Below are 24,876 nucleotides of genomic sequence, written 5' to 3' on the forward strand. Positions count from 1 at the left end.
CAAATGGTTATTGCTGTAAAGAGAAGACAAAGAAAAGACTGATCTGTATTTCAAATAAATATTCTCAACTTAATTGAGTGAAAAACTGTATAGCCCATCTTATTGGCACCAGTGGAGAGCTTGGCAATATCCCCAGTGAGTGTGCATTGCACATATTCACTATTTATCACTGTTGATTCAGTGCTACTTAAGTTTGTTTTTAGATGGACGTCATATTCCATGTGGGTCTCCCCATCTCGTAGGCCTATTATATGGACAACGTTGTCTTTATTGATCTGTTTGTCAGTGTCAGCAGAGTAGGCTATCTAGCAATTTATTGTATTAAAAAACATTCTGCAAATGTCTCCAGTCATATGAAGTGTAGTAGAATTGCATGAAATGTGTTTATAAAAAGCCACATTTTTCCCATGCAAAGAAAGAAGAAACGTATCTGGTATAGCCTAGGCCTACTCTACGCTATATGCGCTCAGCCATCGAACAGTCTTTTTTTTATAAACAGTGATTGAGTTATATTACTAGCCTAAATTATGACTATCCAATCTACTCATCACATTATGAATAATAGTAGGCTATCTTGCAATCTACTGCAGAGATAGCCTGCAGAGTTCTGTCATACTATCCAGGTCCGTGCCCAAACAATTCGAGCTTCTACTTTTAAAAATCCACCTTTCCAGAAATAAGTCTCTCACCATTGCTGCTTGTTATAGACCCCCCTCAGCCCCCTGCTGTGCCCTGGACACCATATGTGAATTGATTGCCCCCCCATCCATCTTCAGAATTCGTACTATTAGGTGACCTAAACTGGGATATGCTTAACACCCCGGCCGTCCTACAGTCTAAGCTAGATGCCCTAAATCTCACACAAATTTTCAAGGAACCTACCAGGTACAACCCTAAATCCGTAACCATGGGCACCCTCATAGATATCATCCTGACCAACTTGCCCTCTACAGTGAGGGAAATAGTATTTGATCCCCTGCTGATTTTGTACGTTTGCCCACTGACAAAGAAATGATCAGTCTATAATTTTAATGGTAGGTTTATTTGAACAGTGAGAGACAGAATAACAACAAAAAAATCCAGAAAAATGCATGTCAAAAATTGTATAAATTGATTTGCATTTTAATGAGAGAAAAAAGTATTTGACCCCCTCTCAATTAGAAAGATTTCTGGCTCCCAGGTGTCTTTTATACAGGTAACGAGCTGAGATTAGGAGCACACTCTTAAAGGGAGTGCTCCTAATCTCAGTTTGTTACCTGTATAAAAGACACCTGTCCACAGAAACAATCAATCAATCAGATTCCAAACTCTCCACCATGGCCAAGACCAAAGGGCTCTCCAAGGATGTCAGGGACAAGATTGTAGACCTACACAGGGCTGGAATGGGCTACAAGACCAAGCAGCTTGGTGAGAAGGTGACAACAGTTGGTGCGATTATTCTCAAATGGAAGAAACACAAAAGAACTGTCAATCTCCCTCGGCCTGGGGCTCAATGCAAGATCTCACCTCGTGGAGTTGCAATGATCATGAGAATAGTGAGGAATCAGCCCAGAACTACACGGGAGGATCTTGTCAATAATCTCAAGGCAGCTGGGACCATAGTCACCAAGAAAACCATTGGTAACACACTACGCCGTGAAGGACTGAAATCATGCAGCGCCCGCAAGTTCCCCCTGCTCAAGAAAGCATATATACATGCCCGTCTGAAGTTTGCCAATGAACATCTGAATGATTCAGAGGACAACTGGGTGAAAGTGTTATGGTCAGATGAGACCAAAATGGAGCTCTTTGGCATCAACTCAACTCGACGTCTTTGGAGGAGGAGGAATGCTGCCTATGACCCCAAGAACACCATCCCCACCGTCAAACATGGAGGTGGAAACATTATGCTTTGGGGGTGTTTCTCTGCAAAGGGGACAGGACAACTTCACCGCATCAAAGGGACGATGGACGGGGCCATGTACCATCAAATCTTGGGTAAGAACCTCCTTCCCTCAGCCAGGGCATTGAAAATGGGTCGTGGATGGGTATTCCAGCATGGCAATGACCCAAAACACACAGCCAAGTCAACAAAGGAGTGGCTCAAGAAGATTCACATTAAAGGTTCTTGAGTGGCCTAGCCAGTCTCCAGACCTTAATCCCATAGAAAATCTGTGGAGGGAGCTGAAGGTTCGAGTTGCCAAACGTCAGCCTTGAAACCTTAATGACTTGGAGAAGATCTGCAAAGAGGAGTGGGACAAAATCCCTCCTGAGATGTGTGCAAACCTGGTGGCCAACTATAAGAAACGTCTTACCTCTGTGATTGCCAACAAGGGTTTTGCCACCAAGTACTAAGTCAAGTTTTGCAGAGGGGTCAATTACTTATTTCCCTCATTAAAATGCAAATCATTTTATAACATTTTTGACATGCGTTTTTCTGGAATTTTTTGTTGTTATTCTGTCTCTCACTGTTCAAATAAACCTACCATTAAAATTACAGACTGATCATTTCTTTGTCAGTGGCCAAACATACAAAATCAGCAGGGGATCAAATACTTTTTTCCCTCACAGTAAATACACCTCTGCTGTCTTGAACCAGGATCTCAGCGATCACTGTATCATTGCCTGTGTCCGTAATGGGTCTGCGGTCAAACGACCACCCCTCATCACTGTCCATCGCTCCCTAAAACAGTTCAGCGAGCAGGCCTTTCTAATCGACCTGGCCCGGGTATCCTGGAAGGATATTGACCTCATCCCGTCAGTAGAGGATGCCTGGTTGCTCTTTAAAAGTGCTTTCCTCACCATCTTAAATAAGCATGCCCCATTCAAAAAATGTAGAACTAAGAACAGATATAGCCCTTGGTTCACCCCAGACTTGACTGCCCTTGACCAGCACAAAAACATCCTGTGGCGTACTGCATTAGCGTTGAATAGCCCCCGCGATATGCAACTTCTCAGGGAGGTCAGGAACCAATATACACAGTCAGTTAGGAAAGCTAAGGCTAGCTTTTTCAAAGAGAAATTTGCATCCTGCAGCACTAATTCCAAAAGTTTTGGGACACTAAAGTCCATGGAGAATAAGAGCACCTCCTCCCAGTTCCCCACTGCACTGAGGCTAGAAAACACTGTCACCACCGATAAATCTATGATAATCGATCATTTCAATAAGCATTTTTCTACGGCTGGCCATGCTTTCCACCTGGCTACACCTACCCTAGACAACAGCTCTGCACCCCCGCAGAAACTTGCCCAAGTCCCCCCCGCTTCTCCTTCACCCAAATCCAGACAGCTGATGTTCTGAAAGAGCTGCAAAATCTGGATCCCTACAAATCAGCTGGGCTAGACAATCTGGACCCTCTCTTTCTAAAATTATCAGCCGAAATTGTGGCAACCCCTATTACTAGCTTGTTCAACCTCTCTTTCGTATCGTCTGAGATCCCCAAAGATTGGAAAGCTGCAGCGGGCACCCCCCTCTTCAAAGGGGGAGACACTCTAGACCCAAACTATTATAGACCTATATCCATCCTGCCCTGCCTTTCTAAATTCTTCGAAAGCCAAGTTAACAAACAGATCGACCATTTCGAATCCCACCGTACCTTCTCCACTATGCAATCTGGTTTCCGAGCTGGTCATGGGTGCACCTCAGCCACGCTCAAGGTCCTAAACGATATCATAACCGCCATCGATAAAAGAGTGTACTGTGCAGCCGCCTTCATTGACCTGGCCAAGGCTTTCAACTCTGTCAATCACCACATTCTTATCGGCAGACTCAATAGCCTTGATTTCTCAAATGACTGCCTCGCCTGGTTCACCAACTACTTCTCAGATAGAGTTCAGTGTGTCAAATCGGACCTCTGGCAGTCTCTATGGGGGTGCCACAGGGTTCAATTCTCGGGCCGACTCTTTTCTCTGTATATATCAATGATGTAGCTCTTGCTGCTGGTGACTCTCTGATCCACCTCTACGCAGACGACACCATTCTGTATACATCTGGCCCTTCTTTGGACACTGTGTTAACAAACCTCCAAACAAGCTCCAATGCCATACAACACTCCTTTCATGGCCTCCAACTGCTTTTAAATGCTAGTAAAACTAAATGCATGCTCTTCAACCGAATGCTGCAAGCAGCTGCCCGCCAGACTAGCATCACTACTCTGGATGGTTCTGACTTAGAATATGAGGACAACTACAAATACCTCGGTGTCTGGTTAGACTGTAAACTCTCCTTCCAGACTCACATAAAGCATCTCATAAATCTAGAATCGGCTTCCTATTTCGCAACAAAGCCTCCTTCACTCATGCTGCCAAACATACCCTCGTAAAACTGACTATCCTTGACTTCGGCGATGTCATTTACAAAATAGCCTCCAACACTCTACTCAACAAATTGGATGTAGTCTATCACAGTGCCATCCGTTTTGTCACCAAAGCCACAAACACTACCCACCACTGCGACCTGCATGCTCTCGTTGGCTGGCACTCACTACATATTCGTCGCCAAACCCAGTCTTTGCTAGGTAAAGCCCCGCCTTATCTCAACTCACTGGTCACCATAGCAACACCCACCCGTAGCACGCGCTCCAGCAGGTATATTTCATTGGTCATCCCCAAAGCCAACACCTCCTTTGGCCGCCTTTCCTTCCAGTTCTCTGCTGCCAATGACTGGAACGAATTGCAAAAATCACTGAAGCTGGAGACTTATATCTCACTCTCTAACTTTAAGCATCAGCTGTCAGAGCAGCTTACCGATCACTGTACCTGTACACAGCCCATCTGTAAATAGCAAACCCAACTACCTCATCACTATATTTTTATATTTTTATTTAATTATTTTGCACCCCAGTATCTCTACTTGCCCGTCATCATCTGCACATCTATCACTCCAGTGTTAATGCTAAATTGTAATTATTTCACCTCTATTGCCTTACCTCCCTAATCTTACTACATTTGCACACACTACATAGATTTTTCTATTGTGTTTTTGACTGTACGTTTGTTTATTCCATGTGTAACTCTGTGCTGTTGTTTTTGTCGCACTGCTTTGCTTTATCTTGGCCTGGTCGCAGTTATAAATGAGAACTTGTTCTCAACTGGCCTACCTGGTTAAATAAAGGTGAAATAAAATCTTACATAAGTCTGCAAATGAGATAATGCCTGGAATGCTTTATTATAAAGGTTACTTTTTATCGTGAAAATTTGCTTCCGCAAACTTGAAACTCACACGTTGCCTATGAATGCCAGGTTGTAAAGCGGATTAATGTGCTTTATTTTAAGAAGTGAGCAATAAATATAGCAGCACGAGAAAGCACGATCCTCTTTTAAAAAATGGCCAGTCAAAACTCTGTTTTCACATGCGATTACGCAATGACTGTGCTTATAGGAACACGTTTCACTAGGCTCTGTGCTCTCTAACCATGTTCCAGTGGTCCTCGGCCTAGAGGCTACGTTTGGAGTTACTTGGCCAAACCTTATCAAAACATATAGGCCTATGGGCTAGGCTACATGACATGTGTGACTATGATTTAAAAAGTCACAAAAAAAGGCATATGCTGTTTCTTGATGCTGGGCATCATTCACAAGTGATAGGCTAATATGGTCACCCATCAGACTATTCTTAATTTAATCTTCTCTTTACATATACTGAATAATATATGTGTGAAATTTGATTTGTTTTAGAATGGACCATTATCCTGTGCCTGTCACCACAGGGGCAGGGACAGAAAATGTAATCTATGCACATACATAGTGAATGGAGGACGCTTTTCCTGCAGCGCATTAAAATGCCAGCATGTAGGCTATACTCCTGTTGTAAAGCAAAGCAACGTGCTTAATATTAGGATAGTTGAGAAATAAATATAGTAATGGGCTCTCATGAAGTGTTTGATTTGATTTTCGATTGCATTTTCCTTTATGTCAGAGTGACTAGAGGGACAATAGATCGCTGAGTACCAGGCCATTAGCAACTGGCAGTTAGCAAGTTTGATAGGCTACTAATGACCATCAGCAGCATAAGAACGCAGTTTTGGAGAAGCCTAGTTACCATGACTAAACGGTCAAGTGGAATTTGACTGCGGTCATGACTCGTGACTGCCAGTGTGGTGGTAATACGGTCACCGTAACAGCCCTATTTCTGACAATGCCTCTACTGTCGGTCTCTGTAATGTCACACTGGACAGTGTGTGTATGTAAAATGGGACTGACTGTGTCCTGTGTGATGTCCTCAATGCTCTGGGACAGGGAGCTGCTCAGGTCGGCTGATGACCCCCCCTCTGTCCCCGGGGCAGCGCTGCCTCCACTGGCCATGGGCCCCAGGGTGCTGTTGGGTTGCATCATGGACTCTACTCCTGACTCTGAAATCACAACAGAACACACAGGGGCAAAGAAAAGTGGGATTCAAGACTAATCAGCCTATTGTTTTGAAACCATGTTACTAGCGAGATAGATTCTGTTTCTTTTCAAATGTTCTGTCTTTGTGTGACTGTTCTTGTCTATCAGTGTTTTGTTACTTGTCATGTTTTATGTTTTTGTCTGGACCCAAGGAAGAATAGCTGCTGCTTCTGCAAAAGCTAACAGGGATCTGAATAAATTAATAAACTATTGATACAATATGCATCTATGTTGTGGAGTTTGGATGAGGAGTTACCATCCATGAGAATGTTGTCGCTAGTGTCGCTGTCCACTGATAGGTGGTCGTCGGGCAGGCTTCCGTCCAGGATGGCGCTGTCAAATGAGTACTGCGAGAGAGACAGCTTCATGGACTGGAGCCGCAGACTGGCCATAGGGCATCCCTCCTCAGGGCGCTGCTCCCTACACAAACAGAAAACAGGAAACAGCCTTTATGGTCATTCACACCAGTAAAACCACACATCCATACAGTTGACACTATCGACTTGATAGACCTTAACCATATGGTGTAATGACAACAGCAAAGCAGGAGAGCATGCTGGGAAACCTACTTGGCCTGTGTAGTGAAGAGCTTGCTCATCCCCGACCCGCGACTCATGAAGCTGAAGGCATCTTTTGTGATGGAGAACGCCCCTTTAGTCAGGTCCAGGGAGGCACTAAAGGCATCTTTGGTGACGTCTTTGGTGGCGGTGAGGGCGTTGGACAGCTCTTCCTCCAGGCTGAAGGTAGAAGGGTCCCTAGACAGAAGGGAGGGATGGTGTTCAGGGGAGAAGGGAGGAGAGGGGACAGAACCATCCTCCTGGGTTGTCTCGCCCTCCATGACCTCTACTGCCTCGCTGGCCTCCTCTACCACACCATCCGGTTCCTGCTCAATGGGAGGAGAGCTGTTGACGGTGGCAGTACCATTTCCTATCCCACTGTCCTCAAGAGGGCCTGGCGATGTAGCCTGGTGAGTGGGGGAGAGGTTGGAGTCTGTCAGGCTGGGGCTTTCAGATCCTGGGGTGTGGGCCTCCTCCTCCTCTGGCTCTGTGGCTGCAGGTGGTAGCAGGAGCCCCAGCTCCACTGAGTCCATTAGGAGGGCTAGGCACATCGTAGGGGGCTCAGACTCCTGACCCCTGGCCTGCTTAGCGTCCCTGGTGTCCCGGCCCAGCTCGCCCCCCAGCCTGGCCAGGGTGTCCTTCATCCGCAGCAGGGCCACATACTGGTAGTGGTTGAGCCATACTTTGACCGGTGTGATGGCCTGGGCCAGGAAGTGAATAGAGGCCACTGGAGCATCCTTTTTACTGTCCTGGTTGTGGTGGTCAGGGTTGGAAGGGAGCTGGTTCTCCTGCTCTGACGATCCATGGTTGGGATCTACAGGAGCTGGTTCACTGGGAGAGGAGACCAGGGAACAGCCCTTAAATGCACATGGACGACATATCCACACAGACATGGTGAAAGGCTCCACGAAGGGGTGAGCTCTGCCCTTGTTGCTTTTCCGTGCCCCTTCGAAGCTCACGGACAGGCGGGAGAGACTTAGGGACCAGACGTCCTTGGCCCGGAGGGGCCTCATCTCAGAAAAGGGCAGGGGCTCCATCTCCAGGGAGTGCTGGAGGAAGGCAGAGGGTAGGGGGAGAAAGGCGCTCTGATCTCGGGGGAAGGAGCAGGGGGGAGCGGACTGGAAGAAGTGGCAGGTGGAGAAGCTGCTGTAGGTGGTGTTGAGGTCGGCCCGGGTGCCGTGGGGGGAGTGGCAGGTGTTGCTGAGGACCGTCTGGGGAACAGTGATGTTCAGGGACTGGGGCCTGTCTTGGTGGTCCATGATGGATGACTCCAGGGGAATGATCAACTGCAGACAGACAGGGGCGAGGAACAGAAACAGTCATCTACTGACCTGATACATTAACCTAACAATAACATAAACTCCAACGTTTACATGATGTGCCCCTAGAGAGAAAACAGCTCATCATAAAGACACAAGCCGCATTATAAAATGGTGAAGGGCCAAAATTTGGCAGGTTTGCAAGGTTTCCATCTAATTTTCATGAGCAACACTACCTGTTTGCAACATTTCCAATGACTTAAAAGTTGTGTAATGAGCTGCAATACTCTGCTCTTAAAAGGGACACAGACTGCAACGATGCAGCTCTCTTCCTCCTGACAACTTGGCCTGGTTTCATTCATTCAATCTCACCATGATCTGTGCTGCGTCCATGCGGATGTCCACGTGCTCCTCTGCCTTGCTGCCGTCCTGGAGTTGGTAGAAGGCTTTGACCTGCTCCAGGGTATGCAGCAGGCCCCGCGAGAACAGGTTGACCCACAGCAGACTGGCTGGGTCTAGGCACAGCTGTAGGCCGTTCAGCTGGGCATACAGGTTAGTGTTGGGTACTGGGGAATGAGAGGGGGATGGAGAGAGGAACATTTGTTCAGTTGTTGTAAGACAATATTCTAATGGTTTGTTTTGTTCCACAAAAAAACGGAATATTAAATCGGAGGATCCGCAAGAAAATACTGTTTCAATAATTTACTAAGATATTACCAGTTTACTATAAACACACAACAGTATATACACAATGTGGTCAGCTCATACCAGGCAAACCGGGGTTGTCAGGAAAGTAATACTCTGTGAATTGCAGGTGGATGGCTGGTATATTGTCTGCTAGGTTCAGGGCCTTGCGGTTACATGATAGTAAGGACTGGGTCTTCTTGCTGTGGCGTCCCCCTGTAGACACCTGTGTGAGGGGATGGTGTGGCAATAATGATTCATATGAAATTGATCTCTAAAGTGCTTTTCTCGCATCGAAAATGTAACAATCGGCAGGAGTGAAGTAATGAGTTTTCTGTCACAGTGAACGGAACTCAAGAGGAACTTAATTACTCAATGCAGTACTAACTATACACCAGGGTTCCGTAATAGACGACCCAAATTTGGCCCGGGGGTGATTTTATTTGGGACCCCCAAGCTCAAAGTGATTTTAATTTAGGAAATCTGTTCCCAAGTATTCACACGCATAAATACAGGCATATGCGATCGTGTCCCAATGTAATCAAGGTTTGAAATAATTCTGTTTTTGTCAAATACTATATCTGTTTGACTTTCTTATGGTCAATTTGCAGTGTACAAATGATCTAACTATGTTCCGGCCCCCCGACCATCGTTCAAGGAAAAATTGGCGCACGGCTGAATGTAATTGGGGATCCCTGCTATACACCATAGAATGCAAAAAAATATGTTATTTATTTTCAGAGAAAAAGGGGAACTACTACCAACTCAACCCAAAAATACCCATAATCATGTCATGCTGCATTTTAAATCTGTTTTCTTCTATGGCTGGAAAATAAGAAACTGCTGAGCTTTATTTATGGTGGCAGGGGTTTTCTACATCACAGCTGACATGTTTTAGGGTAGTCGAGCATGACGAGGTGAAAAGGATTTCCTCTCTTAAGCGCTCCGCACAGTTCATGCGCGTCAATTTGCACTTGGGAAGAATACGATTTTTTGGAGCAACGCGCACCTTTTGGTAATATGATACTTTGCCTGTCCATGAAATAGCAACATTCACAAGGGGGCGACAGCAGAGATTTCATTTCTGTTGTCTTCCCATTTGTGGTAAAGGCAAATAAGAATGATGTTGAAAATATCCCCACTGTAAACTAATTTGAAAGAAAACCAACTGCATATTTTTTTATAATAGCAACATGTAATGAAAGTTTAGGTTTGTTTTACATTACCTCTTTTTGTGCCTGCCAATAGGCTGTAGGCTACTCTGACAACAACTTGCTAGCTGGCTAAAAACAGAAAGCAAGCACAGTCTCACCTGATGGATATCGAGGTCGTCCATTCGTACCACCACACAGCTAGAGCGGAGCCTCTTCAGAGGGTTCCCCGGGAGAGGAGCTGCTATTGAGTTCCTCCTGGAGCTCTGATCCCTGTCAGGGGGGCTGGGCTGTCCATCTGTGTCAAGAGAGAGCCAATTGGGGCCCGATAATGACACAGTGAGGACAAAAAGACCACATCAAACATTCCTATTCAGTATCTATCAACACCTTTTCTCTTTCCTTATTAATAACTTAACTTACACAAGGTAGCTATTCTCATCACTAGGTACAGGTTTGTCTGTTGGTGGATCAGATCCATACTACAGTAAGATAACCTGGTAGTGAGTCTCACCGTGAGCCCTCTTGGCGGGGGAGTCCTTGGCCTGGTTGGGGATCTCAGAGTGTAGACCAGGGATACCTGACGCCTCCACCCTCCTCTGGAACTCCTGCAGCAATCTGCAAGCCCACTGGGCTCGGGCCTCCATTGCTCCACAGTGACGCTCCCAGTGCTGACAGCCATCAGCTGCAGGTCAAATGTTATTTTTATTTTATTTAACTAGGCAAGTCAGTTAAGAACAAATTATAATTTACAATGACGGCCTACCCCAGCCAAACCCTAACCCGGACAATTCTGGGCCAATTGTGCGAAGTTCTATGGGACTCCCAATCACGGCCGGTTGTGATACAGCCTGGTTGGATTCCAGCCTGGAAACAATGCCTCTAGCATTGAGATGCAGTGCCTTAGACCACTGCGCCACTTGGGAGCCCTACGTTATGTCATACAAAGGTCATTCATTAGAGTTATACAATAGGGTTCAGTGCATCCCCAGGGTTATTATTGAAAGAATCCCATTTCTCATACTAATCAAAATATTTAAAAAACATACCAGTTATACACATCAACTTCTCCAAAGATTCTGTTTTACTATTTGATCTGGGATTTTGCATGATTGCGCAAGCAAACCACTCCACTCTCTCTTAAAATGGGTTTTCTGTAATTGTGTAACAGACCAGTAGTACCGATGAAGTGAAGTGCAGAGTTCTGGAAGGGATTGTGGTTCCACTGAGAATAATAGCAATGGGCATGCAACCTTCCCCATCCAGGCTATTAGTTTGCATGAATGAATGGCGATGAGGCTTACTAGAAGTCTGAATGGAGGTTGAAGTTTCAGTGGGAGTACTATCTAGATAGCAGTGAATAAACATGAGCTCTAATTATAACAAATAGGAGCACAAGTCTCTTGACAGAAAGGGGGAAGTACACCAGTGTTTCCTCTGGAAAATGTTGTAGCAGTGGGACGAAAAGGTTGCGGGGGGGGATCATTTTTGGAAGTAGGACTGAGAAGCATTTTGTTACGTTACAGCCTTATTCTAAAATGGATTAAATAAAATAAAAAATCCTCAATCTACACACAATACCCCATAATGACAAAGCAAAAACAGGTTTTTAGAAATGTTTGCAAACGTATTACAAGTATAAAAAAACGGAGCTCAGGTGCATCCTATTTCCATTGATCATCCTTGAGATGTTTCTACAACTTGATTGAAGTCCACCTGTGGTAAATTCAATTGATTGGATATGATTTGGAAAGGCACACACCTGTCTATATATGGTCCCACAGTGACAGTGCATGTCAGAGCAAAAACCAAGCCATGAGGTCAAAAGAATTGTCTGTAGAGCTCTGAGACAGGATTGTGTCGAGGTAGAGATCTGGGGAGGGGTAACAAAAAAAAGACCTTCAATACCTGCAGTATTGAAGGTCCCCAAGAGTTTGCCAAAAGGCACCTAAAGGACTCTAAGACCATGAGAAACAAGATTATCGTGTCTGATGAAACCAAGATTGTACTCTTTGGCCTGAATGCCAAGAGTCACGTCTGGAGGAAACCTGGCACCATCCCTACGGTGAAACAAGGTGGTGGCAGCATCACACTGTGGGGATATTTTTCAAAGGCAGGACCTCAGACTGGGGTGAAGTGTCACCTTCCAACGGGAAAACTACCCTAAGCACACAGCCAAGACAACGCAGGAGTAATAAAAAAATAGAGTTTAAGTTACCTGTGATGAATGTTGAAAACAAAAACTGTAATTTCTATATGCAGGAAATATTATTTTAATAATGGGTATGGTAAGAATTGACTACCAAAGTGTGAGTCGTAATTCTCATGACACCTTCCAGCAAAATCTGAAAAGTGGTTCCTTCATTCATTTATTCCATAGGATATTTTTAGATTCACTTCAAATAAGGTCTGTGTTTCGTGTAGGCTTACACCACCTTGCCAATTTGATAACTGTGTAGATATCCATAGGACAAGGTACCTCTGATCAATATTGGCTAAATATCAACACATTTTTTTTTTTTGTGGAGTGGATTTATTATAATATGCTGACAAACGTTACCTTATCCTAGCGAGATTTACACGAGTATCAAAACACCTAGGTTGTTTAAGCCTGCATGAAACACAGACCTTATTTGAAGTAGATCAAGACATTCCCTATGGAAGACATGAACGGTAAAATAACGAAGGAACCCCTTTCATGTTCAGCCGCAAATTATTCTAGGAATTATGACGCGTCAACTACTTCTTTCTATACCATTTGTATTTCATATATCTTTGACTATTGGATGTTCTTATAGGCACTTTAGCATTGCCAGCCTAATCTCGGGAGTTGATAGGCTTGAAGTCATAAACAGCGCTGTGCTTCAAGCATTGCTAAAAGCTGCTGGCAAACCTAGTAAAGTGCTGTTTGAATGAATGCTTACGAGCCTGCTGCCGCCTACCACCGCTCAGTCAGACTGCTCTATCAAATCATAGACTTAATTATAATATAATAAACACACAGAAATACGAGCATTTGGTCATTAATATGGTCAAATCCGGAAACTATAATTTTGAAAACAAAATGTTTATTCTTTCAATAAAATTCGGAACCATTCCGTATTGTATCGAACGGGTGGCAACCCTAAGTCTAAATATTGTTGTTACATTGCACAACCTTCAATGTTATGTCATAATTATGTAAAAGTCTGGCAAATTAATTACGGTCTTTGTTAGGAAGAAATGGTCTTCACACAGTTCAGAACGAGCCAGGCAGCCCAAACTGCTGCATACACTATGACTCTGCTTGCACTAAACGCAAGAGAAGTGATACAATTTCCCTAGTTAATATTGCCTGCTAACATGAATTTATTTTAACCTCTTCACTATAGGGGGCAGTATTTTCACGGCCGGATGAAAAACGTACCCAAATTAAACTGCCTCCTACTCAGACTCAGAAGGTAGGATATGCATATTATTAGTAGATTTGGATAGAAAACACAATTTCTAAAACTGTTTGAATGATGTCTGTGAGTATAACAGAACTCATATGGCAGGCAAAAACCTGAGAAAAATCCAACCAGGAAGTTTGACCTCACATGGTTGTAGTCATTTCAAATGATGTTCTATCTAAACTACAGTGTCTGTGATGTCATATTGCACTTCCTAAGGCTTCCACTAGATGTCAACAGTCATTAGAACCTTGTTTGAGGCTTCTACAATGCAATTTGATTGAATAATACCCGGAACAGTAAGTGGTCGACCTGTTTTTATTGACTTACTTCGTGCGCGCTCACGTAGGGCTAGCCATTTTTATTTTTCTTCTGTAATGAATCTGCTATTGTCCGGTTGGAATATTATCGAAATTCTACGTTAAAAACACCCTAAAGATTGATTGTGAACATGGTTTGACATGTTTCTACAAACACTGAGGGAACTTTATAACTTTTCGTCGACGGTGGATAGATGCATTTTGGAATGGTGATCTGGATGCGCCATCAAAACTGATTTATTTCGACATAAATTATGGACTTTATCGAACAAATGAACATTTCTTGTGGAAGTGGGAGACCTTCCGAGTGCATTCAGCCGAAGATCAGCAAAGGTAAGATAATATTTTTAACATATTTCAGCGTTTTGTGGATGCCGTGGCTGGACGGCTAACTGAATAGCTTGGGGCTCAGTACTCAGAATATTGAACAATGTGCTTTCTCCGTAAAGTTATTTTGAAATCTGACAAAGCGGTTGCATAAAGAAATAGTTCATCTATACTATTTAATTAATTGTTACATATTTTGTCAACATTTATGATGAGTATTTCTGTAAATTATGGTGCCCATTCACTGGGAATTTTAGGGTGAATACATTTCCTGAACGTCACGCGCCAATGTAAAATGTTTTTTTGGATATAAATATGAACTTGATGGAACAAAAAATGCATGTATTGTCTAACATAATGTCGTAGGAATGTCATCTGATGAAGATCGTCAAAGGTTAGTGCATAGTTTTAGCTGGTTTTGTGCTTTTGGACGGCTACCCTTGCTTGGAAAATGGCTGTCCTTGCTAGGAAAATGGCTGTGTTGTTGTATTTTTGCTGTGGTGGTATCCTAACATAATCTAATGTTTTGCTTTCGCTGTAAAGCCTTTTTGAAATCGGACAACGTGGTTGGATTCAGGAGAGGTTTATCTTTCAAATGGTGTAAAATAGTCATATGTTTGAGAAAATTGAATTGTGGTATTTTAGGCGTTTTTGTATTTCGCGCCATGCGATCCCATTGGCTGTTGGCTAGGGGTTCCGCTAGAGAAGTTTTAACTAAATAGTTTAGAAAATATATACTTCTGTGTATTGATTTTAAGAAAGGTTCATTTGTGCAACGATTGTGCTTTTTTCGCAAATGTGCTTTTGTTAACCTCTCTAGGGTATGTGGGACGAAATCGTCCCACCTACTCAACAGCCAGTGGAATCACGTGGCGCGATATTCAAATACCTTAGAAATGCTATTACTTCAATTTCTCAAACATATGACTATTTTACACCATTTTAAAGACAAGACTCTCGTTAATCTAACCACACTGTCCGATTTCAAAAAGGCTTTACAACGAAAGCAAAACATTAGATTATGTCAGCAGAGTACACAGCCAGAAATAATCAGACACCCATTTTTCAAGCTAGAATATAACGTCACATAAACCCAAACCACAGCTAAATGCAGCACTAACCTTTGATGATCTTCATCAGATGACACTCCTAGGACATTATGTTATGCAATACATGCATGTTTTGTTCAATCAAGTTCATATTTATATCAAAAACCAGCTTTTTACATTAGCATGTGACGTTCAGAACTAGCATACCCACCGCAAACTTCCGTTGAATTTTCTAAATTACTCACGATAAACGTTCACAAAAAACATAACAATTATTTTAAGAATTATAGATACAGAACTCCTTTATGCAATCGCTATGTCCGATTTTAAAATAGCTTTTCGGCAAAAGCACATTTTGCAATATTCTGAGTAGATAGCTCGCCATCACGGGCTAGCTATTTTGACACCCACCAAGTTTGGCCCTCACCAAACTCAGATTTACTATAAGAAAAATTGGATTACCTTTGCTGTTCTTCGTCAGAATGCACTCCCAGGACTTCTACTTCAATAACAAATGTTGGTTTGGTTCAAAATAATCCATAGTTATGTTCAAATATCCTCTGTTTTGTTCGTGCGTTCAAGACACTATCCGAAGGGTGACGAAGGGTGATGCGCCCGACGCGTTTCATTACCGTACTTCGAAGCATGTCAACCGCTGTTTAAAATCAATTTTTATGCGATTTTTCTCGTAAAAAAGCGATAATATTCCGACTGGGAAACCCTGTTTTCGTTCAAAGACGAAAAAATAAAAACATGGTGTCGGCTCGTGCACGCGCCCCCAGTCTCATTGTTCTCTGATCGACCACTATCCAAATGCGCTACTGTTTTTCAGCCATGGCCTGCAAAGTCATCATTCAACGTTTTGCCGCCTTCTGAGAGCCTATGGGAGCCGTAGGAAGTGTCACGTTACAGCAGAGATCCTCAGTTTTCAATAAAGAGAGTGTAGAAGGCCAAGAAATGGTCAGAGAGGGCACTTCCTGTAAGGAATCTTCTCAGGTTTTTGCCTGCCATATGAGTTCTGTTATACTCACAGACACCATTCAAACAGTTTTAGAAACTTTAGGGTGTTTTCTATCCAAATCAAACAATTATATGCATATTCTAGTTTCTGGGCAGTAGTAATAACCAGATTAAATCGGGTACGTTTTTTATCCGGCCGTGCAAATACTGCCCCCTACCCTAGAGAGGTTAAATCATCACCCGTTTGGCGAAGTTGAAGTAGGCTGTGATTCAATGATAAATGAACAGGCACCGCATTGATTATATGCAAGCTAGTTAGCCTAGTAATATCAACCGTGTGTAGTTAACTAGTGATTATGTGAAGATTGATTGTTTTTTATAAGATACGTTTAATGCTAGCTAGCAACTTACCTTGGCTCCTTGCAGCCACAAGGTCCTTTTGATGCTGCACTCGCATAACAGGTGGTCAGCCTGCCACGCAGTCTCCTCGTGGATTGCAATGTAATGGCGTCCAAAAAGGCCGATTACCGATTGTTATGAAAATTTGAAAATCGGCCCTAATTAATCGGCCATGCCTCGGCAGAAATATTTGTTCATGTTTCATATTATTTTGCTGTAGCGCAGCGCAATATATAAATGACTGCAGTGGAAACACTGAAGTACACTCACCAGGCCGGTGGATGGGGTAGTAGTCAAAACCCAGCTTGCGGAAGGTCAACTGCATTGCACCCTGGGAGCCTGGAGGTGGAGGCTCATCTGTGTGACATAAGAGGTCAGAGGTCAAAAGCTTTGTTCACCTCTGACAACTAAGTTCCAGCATCAAGATCCTAATTGTTTTAATTAAAGAGTATTAGGAAAACCAGAAAGTATAGATTGGATCTCTTCAGGCAGAAAAGGTCATACTCTCCGAGGGTGTCTCAGGGGGAGTAGGATATGCAAAAACTAATTTCCATTTCGTACCACACACTTGTACAGGTTACACACTTGTACATGTGTGAAACAGGGAAAAAATAAGCACCCCCCTATTTGGCCTTTGTTATAGGCTAATTCTGTGCACTGACATTTTTGGGGTGTCTGTGGGATAGTCTGTGGGACTAACCGGGGTCTGCTGAGGAGCTGTCGTTGCATATGTGCAGGTCTAGACGAGAGATGAAGGTGTGGTAGGAGGACTCTTTGACGTCGTGTTGATCAAAGTACTGGTCCAGGGTACTGGGTACACCAACGCTGGGAGGGGGTGATGGGTCTGTCCATAGATTGTGGATACCAGGGGATGGGGGTGCAGTCTGTAACACAAAATCATACCATTATTATCTCTAACTATCACAAAGACTATTATAATATCTAGACCAGCCATACTCAACAGGCGGACCCAGAACGGGGTCAATACGGACCATGGGTCCCGACAAATTTTTGAAATTAGTCAAGCTTTTACCTTAGGCTACTGATGTTGAGAGTAGTTAGAGTTTGAAATGTGGTAATGCATGGGCAGTTTGTCATTCCCTGACAGAATTTAGGGAGCTACTTATAACCTGTCATAAATGTCCAGTTGATCAACTAGCTCATGTTAGCTTTGTAGGTAAAATATAATAACCAGCAATCTAAATCTTCTAATTACCATGGCCAGATTATGTGCCCAAGGGTGTCACACCCTGATCTGTTTCACCTGTCTTTGTGATTGTCTCCACCCCCTCCAGGTGTCACCCATCTTCCCCATTATCCTCTGTGTATTTATACAGGTGTTCTCTGTTTGTCTGTTGCCAGTTCGTCTTGTTTGTCAAGTCAACCAGCGTTTTTTGTATCAGCTCCTGCTTTTCCCAGTCTCTCTTTTCTCGTCCTCCTGGTTTTGACCCTTGCCTGTCCTGACCCTGAGCCCGCCCGCCTGACCACTCTGCCTGCCCCTGAGCCTGTCAGCCGTCCTGTACCTTCGACATGGTCTGCATCTGGGTCTTACCTTTATCCTGATAAAGGGCCTCGACCCCAAGAGGGCCCCCATTGATTTTGTTGAGTCACTCAGGTATCATAATTTGTTTTATTTACTCTAACAAATGGGGTGTAAACAGTTTGGGGTTACATGCATTGCGAGGAGGGGTTCGTGGGAGAGGTGAAGAATGTTTTTTATGCCCCATTCTCCGGGAGAGAAGCTGCCCGGGAGCTAATCCAGCTTCGGCAGACTCCTGCAGTGTGTCTGACTATGCGGTGGATTTTCACACATTCGCAGTGGAAAGTGCTTGGAACCAGGAAGCACTGTTTGATATGTTCCTGCACAGCGTCTCGGAGGAGGTCAAGGACAAGCTTGTTGCTCGGGAGTTACCTACGGATATCGATTCCCTCATCGCTTTGACCATCCGAATCGATGGGCGACTACGGGAATGACGGAGGGAGAGGAAATTCGACTTCACTCGCACGTCCAGGGATTCCACCTTGCCTCCGAGTTGTCCCGGAAGTCTCCGATGATCCCGTTGCCGAGAGAACCCGAGGCCTCCCAACCTTCCCCCAGAGTCATCGGAGAAGGCTGAGTCACCGCTTCCCGAGCCGACGCAACTAGGTAGAGCTGGGCTATCGCCAGTGGAACGGCAATGCAGGATTTACATTAAGAGTTGTCTGTATTGCAGGACTTGGTCATTTTGTGTCCTCTTGTCCTTTAAAGAGATCAGGCTCACTGGTAGGAATGAGTACTTTGGTGGGTCATATGGAGAACTTTCCCGCTTCCCTTGCTCGCACCCCTGTTCATGGCATTCTGCTGTGGGGAAGCCAGTCTAAAACTCTCCGGGTCCTCATTGACTCTGGGGCCGATGAGTTTTTTTGGACGCTACCCTGGCTTCCGAACTGAACATCCCCACTCAGCCCCTCTCCACTCCCATGGATGTTAGAGCGCTGGATGGGCGCTCTACAGGCCGGGTCACTCATTACCACTCCCATAAACCTACGGGTGTCAGGGAATCATAGCAAGAATATTCAATTCCTGCTCATCAAGTCTCCTCAGATTCCCGTGGTATTGGGATTCTCCTGGCTCCAGCGACACAATCCCCTCATCTACTGGTGCCATCATGGGCTAGAGTCCGTTCTACCACGTCCAGTGTCTGAAGTCAGCGCAACCTGCCCTGGGACGTCTTCCTGGGGGCTCGGAAGGTGCACTGGATCTCTCCACCATTCCCGTAGAGTACGAGGACCTTCGGGAGGTGTTCAACAAGGCCCGGGTCACTTCGCTTCCGCCGCACCGACTATATGACTGCGGGATTGACCTTCTACCTAGCACCACTCCGCCCGGGGGACGACGGTACTCGCTGTCGGGACCGGAGACCAAGGCTATAGACACCTACATTGGGGACTCCCTAGCTGCAGGATTTATACGTCCTTCGTCCTCTCTGTGCCCGTGCATCGACTACCCGGGACTCAATGACATAATGGTGAAGAACCGCTACCCACTACCACTCATCTCATCGGCCTCGAACTGCTCCAGGGGGCCACCGTGTTTTCCAAGCTGGATCTACGGAACGCCTACCACCTGGAGCAGATACAGGAGGAGAATGAGTAGAAGACCGCCTTCAACACGGCCAGCGGCCACTACGAGTATTTGGTCATGCCATTTGGCCTCACCAACGCCCCTACAGTGTTCCAGGTTCTGGTAAATTATGTTCTCCGCGACATGTTGAACCGGTTCGTCTTCGTCTACATTGATGACATCCTCGTCTTGTCCCGCTCCCCCAAGAACGTGTGCTCCATGTCCGACAGGTTCTTCAACACCTCCTGGCGAACCAGCTGTTTATCAAGGCAGAGAAGTGAGAGTTCCATCACTCCACCATCCCCTTTCTGGGGTACATCATCTCCGCTGGGAGTGTCCAGATGGATCCCGGGAAGGTGAGAGTGGTGGTGGATTGTCCCCAGCATTCGTCCAGGGTGCAGCTGCAACGTTTCCTGGGGTTTGCCAACTTCTATTGCCGCTTCATCCGGGGTTACAGCATCCTGACTTGCCCCGTCAGCACTCACTTCTCCCAAGGTTCCGTTCACATGGTCCCCTGCTGCTGACCGGGCGTTCCGGGACCTCAAACATTGCTTCACCACTGCTCCCATCCTGATTCACCCTCACCCTTCCCGTCAGTTTGTGGCGGAGGCCGATGCGTCGGATGTAGGAGTGGGGCGGTCCTGTCCCAGCATTCTGCCCTGGGCCTGAAGCTACATCCCTGCGCCTTCTTCTCCCATCGCCTCACCGCCACGGAGAAAAACTACGATGTAGGAAATCGTGAGCTTCTTGCAGTGAAGATGGCGTTGAAGGAATGGAAGCACTGGCTGGAAGGGGTGGAACTGCCGTTCATCATATGGACCGACCACAAAAATCTGGAGTATCTCCGCACTGACAAACGCCTCAACTCCAGGCAAGATAGATGGGCTCAGCTGTTCACACGGTTCAACTTCTCCCTCTCATATCGGCCGGGATCCAAGAATGTCAAGCCGGATGCACTGTCTCGCTGTAAAAGCCCCACAGCTATTACCCCGGAGCCCGAGACCATCCTTCCCACCTCATGCCTGGCAATGTCACTCAGCTGGGGGGGGGTTCCGATAACCGGATGTTCGTGCCTGACGCGGGCCGCTCCGCGGTCCTCCAGACTGACGCGGTCTGCTCCAGTACTCCAGACTGGCCTGTCACCCAGGTTCCCGCCAGAGCCTAGCATTTGTGCGATGACACTTTTGGTGGCCCACCATGGTCCCTGACGTCTCCGCATTTGTCGCCGCTTGCACAGTGTGTGCTCAGAACAAGACTCCTCATCAAGCTCCGGTTGGCCTTCTGCAACCTCTGCCTGTCCCTCACCCTCCTTAGTCCCACATATCCCTGGATTTTGTCACGGCTCTCCCCCCCATCTAAGGCAAACGTTGCCATCCTGACTGTGGTCGACCCGTTTTTCAAGGACACCCACTTTGTTCCTATCCACAAAAACCCTCGGCCAAGGAGACGGCCCAGGGGACAATGATCTCCATCCGGGGTCCTCAGTTCTCATCCCAGTTCCGGAAGGCGTTCTGCACCGTCATTGGGTCTTCAGCCAGCCTGTCCTCTGGGTTCCACCCCCGCCAACCCCACAACCTGGAGCCAGCAGCTTGTGTGGGTAAAATACGCACGCAACACCCTTCTCTGCTCTGCCACGGGCCTATTGCCCTTTTGAATGTTCCCTGGGGTATCAGCCCCTGTCTCTTCCCCGAGCAGCCCGGTCGGCCCTCCTCAAGACCACCTCCAGGTATCGATGACAAGTGGATTGTTGATACCGGCTCCCCGGTATCGTCAAGTGAAGAAGGTATGGCTATCCACCCGGGATCTGTCCCTCCGGGTGGAATCCCGCAAACTCTCCCCCCCAAATTTGTCATCCAAGTCTGGCATTCTCTGGATTTATGGTGCTTTCAAGACAACTGGGAACAAAGAAAAAAATAACAAGGTTGAATCATAACGTCAGTGATGTTCAGGTCGGAGCGCTAGAAAGAGGCCAGAGTTCCCGACTTGGAATTCTGATTTGGAGCAGGCAGGGGAAGCAAAATCATGATTGTTTTGCGACGCTCGCAGATAGCCAATGATTAGCCAACAGATAGCGCTCGCAGATAGCCATATGTTTTACTTGTTTTAGCTAAATAAGCAGGGCTCAAAACAGGTTGGGCTCTGCCCCACCTACCCTGAATGACAGGTCGCCAATGAATATAGCTAGATTTGACATAGAACTGCAGTACAAAATAAGTGCAGGCTGCAGACTCTGTGCTGTTGTTAACACATATAAAAGGAAGGCGGGAGGACGGTACCTGTAGGGACTCTGCAGCCATATTTTTCCTCTGCTGGGCAGACTTCTCCATGGCCTCACTCAGGGACTTGGCGTAGTGGATGACAGCTTTGAGCTGAGAGTCCGTCAGCACCCACAGCAGGTCGTCCAAAATGAAGAGCAGCTTAGAGGCCAGTACATTACAGTCCTTCACCTGGGATATGATTAAAGACAGAGGAGAAACCTAGTTAGTCATCATGTTACAGAGGAAGCCATTTTACATTCATACAATGACAGTGTGTTTATTTACTCTGAAGCACTTTGAGAACAGTTGCATGTGAGAAAGAAAGTGTAACATGGTTAAAAAAAAAAAGTCACATCAAGTAAACCCCACCCTCCCTGGCCCACCCATGGCCCAGTCTTACCCTGCGCTTCAGGGCGATGCGGATGCGTCCCTGGTTGGTAATGAGGCGTAGTGGGATACTGCCCAGGTCCTGGTCCTCACTCTCTATGGCATCAGCCTCTATACGCAGACTCTGCCAGTTGATCTCCTTAAACGTCAAAACCTGGGGAGTTGCACAAAACATACACAGACAGACAAAGACACAGACACACGTATATACATATTAGGGAACCAGTGTATGGGACGAGCTACAAGTACACTGGCATAAAAGTCTCTTTACGAGAAAAACAGGGAGACCATGTAAATGAGGTCATTTCTAAGGATAACGCAACCGCATTTCCTGATCTCAATTAGAGGGGATGGAAATCATGTCCAATAAAACGCTGAACAATTGGCCGAATTAAGTGATTTATTGCTGGCCTGAAAAACAAATACAGTGACTCTGTAGGCTGGACATACTGTACTAACTCTACCATGAAACCTGGACATAGTGTACTAACTCTACCATGAAACCTGGAGATACTGTACTAACTCTACCATGAAACCTGGACATACTGTACTAACTCTACCATGAAACCTGGACATACTGTACTAACTCTACCATGAAACCTGGAGATACTGTACTAACTCTACCATGAAACCTGGACATACTGTACTAACTCTACCATGAAACCTGGACATACTTTACTAACTCTACCATGAAACCTGGACATACTGTACTAACTCTACCATGAAACCTGGACATACTGTACTAACTCTACCATGAAACCTGGAGATACTGTACTAACTCTACCATGAAACCTGGACATACTGTACTAACTGTACCATGAAACCTGGACTTACTGTACCATGAAACCTTGACTTACTATACTAACTCTATGTCCAGGTTTCATGGTAGAGTTAGTACAGTATGGCCAGGTTTCATGGTACAGTTAGTACAGTATGTCCAGGTTTCATGGTACAGTTAGTACAGTATGTCCAGGTTTCATGGTACAGTTAGTACAGTATGTCCAGGTTTCATGGTAGAGTTAGTACAGTATGGCCAGGTTTCATGATACAGTTAGTACAGTATGTCCAGGTTTCATGGTACAGTATCGCCAGGTTTCATGGTACAGTTAGTACAGTATGTCCAGGTTTCATGGTACAGTATGGCCAGGTTTCATGGTACAGTTAGTACAGTATGTCCAGGTTTCATGGTACAGTTAGTACAGTATGTCCAGGTTTCATGGTAGAGTTAGTACAGTATGGCCAGGTTTCATGATACAGTTAGTACAGTATGTCCAGGTTTCATGGTACAGTATGTCCAGGTTTCATGGTAGAGTTAGTACAGTATCACCAGGTTTCATGGTACTGTATGTCCAGGTTTCATGGTAGAGTTAGTACAGTATCGCCAGGTTTCATGGTAGAGTTAGTACAGTATCGCCAGGTTTCATGGTACTGTATGTCCAGGTTTCATGGTAGAGTTAGTACAGTATCGCCAGGTTTCATGGTACAGTTAGTACAGTATGTCCAGGTTTCATGGTACAGTATCGCCAGGTTTCATGGTACAGTTAGTACAGTATGTCCAGGTTTCATGGTACAGTTAGTACAGTATGTCCAGGTTTCATGATACAGTTAGTACAGTATGTCCAGGTTTCATGGTACGGTATGTCCAGGTTTCATGGTACAGTTAGTAAAGTATGTCCAGATTTCATGGTACAGTATGTCCAGATTTCATGGTAGAGTTCATGGTAGAGTACAATCTGGACACTCTAGACCCAAACTGCTACAGACCTATATCTATCCTACCCTGTCTTTCTAAGGTCTTCGAAAGCCAAGTTAACAAACAGATTACCGACCATTTCGAATCCCACCGTACCTTCTCCGCTATGCAATCTGGTTTCAGAGCTGGTCATTGGTGCATCTCAGCCACGCTCAAGGTCCTAAACGACATCATAACCGCCATCGATAAGAGACATTACTGTGCAGCTGTCTTCATCGACCTGGCCAAGGCTTTCGACTCTGTCAATCACCACATTCTTATTGGCAGACTCGACAGCCTTGGTTTCTCAAATGATTGCCTCGCCTGGTTTACCAACTACTTCTCCGATAGAGTTCAGTGTGTCAAATCGGAGGGCCTGTTGTCCGGAGCTCTGGCAGTCTCTATGGGGTGCCACAGGGTTCAATTCTCGGGCCGACTCTCTTCTCTGTATACATCAATGTTGTTGCTCTTGCTGCTGGTGATTCTCTGATCCACCTCTACGCAGACGACACCATTCTGTATACTTCTGGCCCCTCTTTGGACACTGTGTTAACTAACCTCCAGACGAGCTTCAATGCCATACAACTCTCCTTCCGGCGCCTCCAACTGCTCTTAAACGCAGGTAAAACTAAATGCATGCTATTCAATAGATCACTGCCCGCACCTGCTCGCCCGTCCAGCATCACTACTCTGGACGGCTCTGACTTAGAATACGTGGACAACTACAAATACCTGGGTGTCTGGTTAGACTGTAAACTCTCCTTCCAGGCTCACATGAACCTGTCTGGGCTAGGGGGCAGTATTTTCACGGCCGGATGAAAAACATACCCAATTTAAACAGGTTACTACTCCGGCCCAGAAACTAGAATATGCATATTATTAGTAGATGTGGA

General features: G+C 45.4%; 1 protein-coding gene across 1 annotated transcript in view; it reads right to left on the reverse strand.

The window, feature by feature from the left end:
• LOC106572346 (UHRF1-binding protein 1) overlaps nucleotides 1-24,876 on the reverse strand; it is a 61,762-nt gene that overhangs the window by 7,538 nt on the left and 29,348 nt on the right. The window contains exons 6-16 of the mRNA XM_014146391.2: nucleotides 22,265-22,405; nucleotides 21,883-22,053; nucleotides 17,204-17,387; nucleotides 16,774-16,860; nucleotides 10,532-10,702; nucleotides 10,179-10,315; nucleotides 8,951-9,092; nucleotides 8,555-8,748; nucleotides 6,936-8,209; nucleotides 6,623-6,786; nucleotides 6,181-6,329 (exon numbers count right to left, since the gene is read on the reverse strand). Of these exons, the coding sequence (XP_014001866.2) occupies nucleotides 6,181-6,329; nucleotides 6,623-6,786; nucleotides 6,936-8,209; nucleotides 8,555-8,748; nucleotides 8,951-9,092; nucleotides 10,179-10,315; nucleotides 10,532-10,702; nucleotides 16,774-16,860; nucleotides 17,204-17,387; nucleotides 21,883-22,053; nucleotides 22,265-22,405 (2,814 nt within the window). The remainder of the gene's footprint in view (nucleotides 1-6,180; nucleotides 6,330-6,622; nucleotides 6,787-6,935; nucleotides 8,210-8,554; nucleotides 8,749-8,950; nucleotides 9,093-10,178; nucleotides 10,316-10,531; nucleotides 10,703-16,773; nucleotides 16,861-17,203; nucleotides 17,388-21,882; nucleotides 22,054-22,264; nucleotides 22,406-24,876) is intronic.

The sequence above is a fragment of the Salmo salar genome, chromosome ssa15, assembly GCF_905237065.1.
Source record: "Salmo salar chromosome ssa15, Ssal_v3.1, whole genome shotgun sequence".
Classification (NCBI taxonomy): domain Eukaryota; kingdom Metazoa; phylum Chordata; class Actinopteri; order Salmoniformes; family Salmonidae; genus Salmo; species Salmo salar.